Source organism: Equus quagga, unplaced genomic scaffold (genome assembly GCF_021613505.1).
Source record: "Equus quagga isolate Etosha38 unplaced genomic scaffold, UCLA_HA_Equagga_1.0 121165_RagTag, whole genome shotgun sequence".
Taxonomy (NCBI): Eukaryota; Metazoa; Chordata; class Mammalia; order Perissodactyla; family Equidae; genus Equus; species Equus quagga.
The window spans coordinates 1-7,037 of NW_025795980.1; the positions used below are offsets into that span (position 1 = coordinate 1).

General features: G+C 51.1%; 1 protein-coding gene across 2 annotated transcripts; it reads left to right on the forward strand.

The window, feature by feature from the left end:
* The first annotated feature begins 2,123 nt into the window (after nt 1-2,123).
* Nucleotides 2,124-7,031, forward strand: LOC124232817 (C-type lectin domain family 10 member A-like). 2 transcript variants are annotated; one of them, XM_046649730.1, is made up of 10 exons: nt 2,124-2,684; nt 3,461-3,561; nt 4,215-4,334; nt 4,641-4,724; nt 4,822-4,893; nt 4,985-5,056; nt 5,212-5,298; nt 5,395-5,546; nt 5,801-5,907; nt 6,041-7,031. In XM_046649730.1, the coding sequence occupies exons 2-10, from the start codon at nt 3,495-3,497 to the stop codon at nt 6,195-6,197; spliced, it is 918 nt and encodes a 305-aa protein (XP_046505686.1). In that variant the 5' UTR covers nt 2,124-2,684; nt 3,461-3,494; the 3' UTR covers nt 6,198-7,031. The 2 variants fall into 2 exon arrangements, with proteins under 2 accessions (XP_046505686.1, XP_046505687.1); XM_046649731.1 differs by lacking the exon at nt 4,215-4,334 and having other exon boundaries at nt 2,125-2,684.
* The last annotated feature ends 6 nt before the right edge of the window (nt 7,032-7,037 follow it).

Sequence of the window (7,037 nt, forward strand, 5' to 3'; positions counted from 1 at the left end):
TGGAGCCAGGAAGGCAGAGAGTAAGCAGGGAATGAGTGTTTTGGTTTTAACCCCATATATGCTGGGTTTAATGTGGGAAACTGATATGAGGGTTGGTATCAATATTTTTGTTCTTCTCCAAGGTTTTCTTATCAGCCCCACTTTGTGAGGATAAAGAACTTACAACGATTGTTCTTCATCACCAAAACCAACCAACTAACCAACCAACCAACCAACCCACCCATCCTTGTCTCCTTGTGTTTTGCTCTGATTCATTCATGTGTATTCTATTTACATATATTTTATTTCAAGGACTCTATCACTTCAGAGATTTAAGAAAGATTACAGGTCTTCTATACTAAGGCTATAAAAGCACACCAAGGAATTTATTTCCAGCAGCTTTTGCCTGTGGTACCTGTAAATGTGGGTGAAGTCTACTTTCCCAAGGTCCTCCAAATCTGCTAAAGTTCCTGGTCCATCAGGAAATGGTCTCCTTTCCAGGGAACAGGTACCAGACTGCCTTCCTAGGTGCGCTTTGTAGGCACCTTTGTCCTTAATGATGGACTTAAAATTCGTGACTGAATAACATGTATTTTGTGATGTGAGACTTCAGCAAACTCAAAGAATTTTATGGCACGATTGAATTTTCAAACTACATTCTGGTAAAAAGCAGGGCATAATCTCATCGAGTGTATGCAAAGAATCCCATTGCCGTTAAAAGTAAAAAGATTTAGTAAGTGTATTTTCCCCTGAATATTTAAGGATCAGTGAGAACATAAATATTGAAAGGATATTTTACTGGATTAAAGACTGGAGAGGAACGAGAAAGGGATTTATTATAAAACTGTCAAAAATAGAATATTAAAGCAACACCAATAATATTGCAAACCCGTCACAGCAGGTTTATTTCCCCCATCAGTTTATGTGGACCTACGTAACTTTTGCTTTTAATTTTGTTCTGCTGGGTAAATGGAGATGCACACCGTGTTCTCTGTGGGAAAGGTTTAACATGCAAAAGTGTTGATTATTCCGAAATTAATGTATGAATCCGATGCAATACTGAGGTAGACGCAGTGATGAGCTACCCAGAATCCCCTTTTCAGGAAGGACTTGGTGCCCCGCTGTGGGGAGTGTGACCTGTGCAGACAGCCACGTCCCCTGAGGTTCTGCCCCTGCTGGGGTGGCCGGCATCTGGTGACTGAGCCATGGGGCTTATAAAGGCCTGGTTCGGTCCCGTGCTGGACAGCTCCCACAGGCTATGCTGTTTGAACTCCCAGAACCCCCTGGTGGACTGGCTGAAGCTCTGTGAGGTCTCCACCGCTGTTGAACTTCTCCCTCTGCCCTCTCCTCCTTCTTCCCCCTTCCTTAGCAGGGGCTGGTCCCTCATACATAGCTTGCCCCCAAAATACAGTCTAAGTGTTGGCTTCCAAAAACCCAACCTGTGACAAATGCTAATCAACATAAATGACAGCAAGCAAAACAAAACTGGAAACAACCTAAATGTCTATCAATAGGGAAATGCTTAACAGGTAAATTATGGCATGCATGGAATGAGATAAAGATAGGAAACGAATAAAGGACATTTTATGAACTGAGGTGAAGAAATGTTCCTGATGCATTAACTGAATGAAAAAAGTAAGTAGCAGAAGACAATCCCATTTAATTAGAAAATGTAATCTAAAACGTGTTTGCTCTCCTTCTTCCCCCTTTAAGACACAAAGTTTCCTCCTAGGAAAAGGATGTGTGTAGAAATTCAGGGCAGCCCCCTTAGGGGGATTTCCAGGGTTTACTGGATTGAATCGAATCCCTTTCGTGAAGACAGTGCACGGGGAGAGAATCAGGCCAGGCTAGGGTGGTGGGCAGCACTGGGCTGGAATTCGGGCTCTTTCTCTTACCAGGTGTGTGATCTTGGGCAAGTGACACAGTGGCCCTGAGCCTGAGTCCATCACCCAAAATGCCTCCTGAGTTTCTCATGGGAGTGAATGGTTAGTGTGTGGTCAGTATCTGTGCAGTCTCCGTCACAGATTCGATGCTCCACAAATTTTCCTCCTTTGCATGGCTCCTCCTCTTCCGTTCAGCCTGGGAATCCTACTCTCCATCATCCTCTTCCCTCCTGGGTTGGGTGAGGGAGCTCGGCCAAGCTGGGAAGCTTAATGGCTGAGACCCAGAGGAAGCTCAGATGCCAGGAACTTGGGTCAAGATGGAGCAAGACCAGAGAAATGGGCTGCTCTGGATTTCAGTGTGCAATGCTTTGACACCAAAAATTCTGGGAAATCCTGAGGCAGGAAGTGAAAGGGAGTGAGGGCCAAAGGAGAAACAACACATTGGGTTTCCTTCTGGTCCCTTCTGGTCTGACTCCCCTCTCCCAAATGGTAAAATTGAGGAAGTCAGGGGAACTTAAAAGAAGCAGAAGAGGAGGAGAGCCAAGCTGACCGCACGTCCAACTCCTCCACACACACAATCGCTGCCCCTGTTCCGATTTTAATTCCTTCTCCTTATTATTGACTTCCCCAAGTCGAGAAAACAGAAGATCCCAGCTCATAGACCCCTGGGCTTTCAGACACGAAGACCAGCAGGACTCTGCTCACATATGTGACTCATCCTTTGGCCACCTCTACCCCCAACTCTCCAGGATTTAGTTTTTTCCAGCTCTGGTCATCGCTGCACAAAGAACCCAAGGATCCCAGCCTGCAGGCTTTCCACAGGTAACGGGGCTGGGGACACAGTTGAGACCAAGGGGACAGGGAGGATGTTAGAGAAAGCCAGGAGGGGGACTGTGAGTCCTAGGTGGGACTGAATGGGAAAAATAGAAAGGGGCAGCATGGGGATAATGACCAAGCGAGGATCTTATTCTCTTCCTTCCCCTGGATTCAGATCCAAGTATGGCAGCCAAACCTCAGTCACAAACTGAGACTCAAACTCAGCCCCATGTCTAGCCCAATTCCAGCCCTGTCCTCAGCAATAGTCCCAGACGCAGCCCCACCCCCATACAAATCCCAGCCCCTTCTTTAAACCCAACCACAGCTTCAACCCCAGAGTCAACTTGTATTTTAACACCAGCCCCAACACAAGATGGACCTTCAACCATATTGTATTCGCAGTTTCAGCACCAAGCTTAGGCCCAGCTCCATCCGTGGCTCCCACAGGAGTACTGACCCCAATCCTAGGAAGACACACAACCTGCCCTGCAACCCCGCTGTTAGGCCCTGTCCTAGCGATATATTTAGCTCCAACCTTCCCTCCACCTTAATCCCAAACTCAACCCAACCCCAGCCCAAGGCCTGCTCCTGACCCCACCTTCAACCTCAGCTGCAAGGCCAGGCCCCTTCCCATTGCAGGCCCTGACCCTGGACTCCTTCTCAAGCCCAAGCTCATCTCTTACCTCAGCTCTGGCCCTGACCTCAGCTCCAACGTAGTCCCAGCCTGCCCCTTTGCCCCAGCTCCTGCCCCAGCCTGGCCACTGGCCCTGCCTCCATTTCAGCTCTGACAGCCTCGGTGGTCGTGTTGGTGCCAGCATGCCAGTGAATTATGAAAACTTTCAGGACTCGGAGAGTGAGAACCAAAGCCCGGGGCTTAGAATTGGTAAGAGGAAAGGAGAAATGGTCTCTCCTAAAATACCTCCTTAATACGTTTAGAAGGATTTCTGCTGTGATGTGATGTCTGTGCCTCTACCATGTGCACTGGTGGGTCCCCAAATCTGAGGTGGTGGGGCCCCAGCCACCGGAAGCCACAGTATGAAGAGGATTCAGGGTCCTCAGGAAGACAAGCACAGGGAAGACCACAGCGGGCCTGGCTTCTGTGCTCTGGGTGGGCCCTGGTGTGGGAATGAGTGATTGGGTTTGGAAGGGAAAGCCATTTGCTACCCGGGTAGTAGAGATGAGCGTGAGGTGCTGTGGGCCTGGCAGCCCCAAACTCCCTGGGTCCTCCTGCCACCTCTGCCAGCTCTGATGATAGGACTTTACACATCACCATTATCTTGAGACCCTGTGTCCTTGTGTACATTTGTCCCCAGTGGTATGAGGGGCCTGTGTGGCTGGGTACTTGTGCTGGTCCATGCTGGGTCAGATGCCGGGGCATCCCCCATCCCACAATCCTCCTTGTGCAGCCCCCTTTCAGGCTGAGCATTAAGGTGCCAGTCTTGATCCCTGACAGGCTCTGAGGTCCTCTCCTCCTCCCCTGTCTCTCTGGGTCTCTCTGGGACCCTCCTTGTCCTGACGCCATCTCTCTTCTTGCAGGGCTGCCTCCCCTCCTTCCTCCCTTCCTGCAGACACTCTGTTCCAGCTCCCGCCTCCTGCTGCTCTCCCTGGGCCTCAGCCTCATGCTGCTGGTTGGCGTCTGTGTGATCGGATTCCAAAGTGAGGGTCACAGGGTGGGCAGGGAAGAGAGAAATAAGGGCTGCATTGGTGGGGGCAGGGACGGAGTTAGAGATGGATAAGGCTGGCTGCTGGCTCTGTCACTTATTAGCTGGGTGATGTGGTCAGATTACGGAACCTCTCTAGTCCTTGGTTTGCCCATTGGCAATACTGGAGAACAACAGTGTCTGTCCCTTTGTGGGGCTTGTCGCGAGGAACCAAGGAGACAAAGTGTGTCAAGTGCCTGCTCAGTGTGGCACAGAGCAGGCCTGATAATCTTCGCCCTGATTGTCCCATCCACCTCGTCAGATTCCACGTTTCAGAGGGACCTGGTGACCCTGAACAACTCCACATCACAAACTGAGCTTCAGGTCAAGTCCCTGATATCCCAGGGTGAGGCTGGTGTGGAAGGGGCTCTGGACTGGGGTGGGATGTGGTGGAGGAGGGGGTGCGAGCTGACTCTGCAGCACTGAGTCCCCATGTCCTCCAGGTGACAGTTTGCAAAAGACGATAACACCTCTGAAAGCAGGGGTGGGGAATCTCAGGCAGGAACTGCAAGCAGGTGAGACTCTGCAGGAGTGTGTGGGAGGGGAGGGCTAGCCCCAGGACAAGGTGGGGGAGCCCCTCGAGGTGCTGAGCGCCCTCCCGTCCAGCCCGTAGCATGAACGACAAGGTGTTTTCCCTGGAGAAGAAGCTGGAGGAGGAGCAGCAGACACTCAAAGCAGGTCAGGCCCCTGCTCCCATCACCTGGGCATGCCGCGTGGGGAGGGCAGGGAGGTTCCGAGGCGGGGCCCGTGCAGTGAAATCTGGCCTCCTGGACTCAGGGAGCAGAGTCCACACCCAGGGCACTGTCCCCACTGCCCCCCTGTGTGTGTCCCAGATTATGCTGAAATACGCCTCCTAGTCCAGCAGCTGGCCAAAGACCTGACAGCCCTGACTTGCCAGGCGGCTGCCCTCAAGAGCAATGGTGAGGGGTGTTGGGGGCGTGCCTGACTCCTTTGCTGCCAGAGTCCCACTGGGCAGCATCTCAGCGCCCCCCCCCCCACCTCTCCCGGCCCCCTAGGCTCTGCCAGGGCCTGCTGCCCCCTTAACTGGCTGGAGCATGAAGGCAGCTGCTACTGGTTCTCTCGCTCTAAGAAGCCCTGGCCCGAGGCTGAGAAGCAGTGCCAGCTGCAGAACGCCCACCTCGTGGTCATCAACTCCAGAGAGGAGCAGGTGAGGGCCCCTGGTGCTCAGCCCCAAGGACGTGTCCCCTGTAAGGAAATGGTTACCACACTTGGCTGCACATTGCAGTCACCTGGGGAGCTTTAAAACCACTGCCCTCTGAGCCCCACCCTCAGAGACCCAATGGGCCTGGGCACTTTCATAAACGTCCCAAATCTCCTCAACTGCTTTAACGAACAGCTAAAGGTTAGAACTGCTAGTCCAAGGAGATGGGGAGAAGTCACCATTGCCCTTCATTGTCCCAGGATTTTGTCCAGGAACATACAGGCTCCTCATTCACCTGGATGGGGCTCAGTGATCCTACAGGAGTCTGGAAATGGGTGGATGGGACAGACTACAAGACCAACTTCCAGTGAGTACACCCTGGCTTTCTGTGTCCTACCTCCTCCTTCAGCTCTGCTCCTCAGATCTGACCCACACCCCCTTCTCAGACTTAGATTCTGTGCCACCTGACCTTTCTAGTTGCTGTTGTCCTCTCCCCTCAGGAACTGGAGTCCAAGCCAGCCAGATGACTGGGATGGACATGGGCTGGGCCCAGGTGAGGACTGTGTCCACTTCAACCCGGATGGCACGTGGAATGACAATGCCTGCCAGAGGCCATTCCACTGGGTCTGTGAGACCAAGATGGACAAGGCCAGCTAGCAGAGTGTCAGAGGGGCTCCCTGTAGACCACCCAGCTGCAGAAATGGGATCAGGGGAGAGGGGCCCTTCTCCAGAGACGCCTAACGAGACCTCTGTGGGAGAGGAACAAGCCCTGTGAGATGGGAGCACTGCCCTCAGCCTGAATTGTGTTCCTCTCAACTGTCAAAAGACTATATAAAGGTCCTAAGGTTTTTTAAAAAATTTCAGCTTCGTTGAGGCATTATTGACATAGAAAATCGTAAGATGTTTAAGGCTTACTTTCTGGTGATTTGACATATATGTTGATACACACATTGATAGATACATTGTGAAAAGACTCCCCCCATCTTGGTAGTTAACACAGCCATCACCTCACCTAGTTATCTTTGTTTTCTTTTTGGTGAGGACATTTAAGTTCTACTCTCTTCGTAAATTTCAATTATTCAATACAGTGTTATCAACTGTAGTCACCATGTCATACATTCGATCCTCAGACCTTGTTCATCTCATTGCTGAAAGTTTGTGCCCTTTGACCAACCTCTCCCCATTTCCCCTCCCCCCAGCCCCTGGCCACCACTTTTCTACTCTCTGTTTCACCCACTTTGCCTTATTTATTAATTTATTTTCGATTCCATGTATAAGGGATACCATGCACTATTGTTTTTGTCTCTCTGGCTCATCTCACTTACCATAATGCCCTCAAGCTCCATCGTGTTGTTGCAACAGGCAAGATTTCCTTCTTTCTCACGGCTGAATAGCATTCCATTGTATGTATATGCCCCACATCTCCTTCACCCAGTCATCTATTGATGGACACAGGTGGTCTCAATATCTTGGCTGTTCTGAACAAGGCTGCAGGGA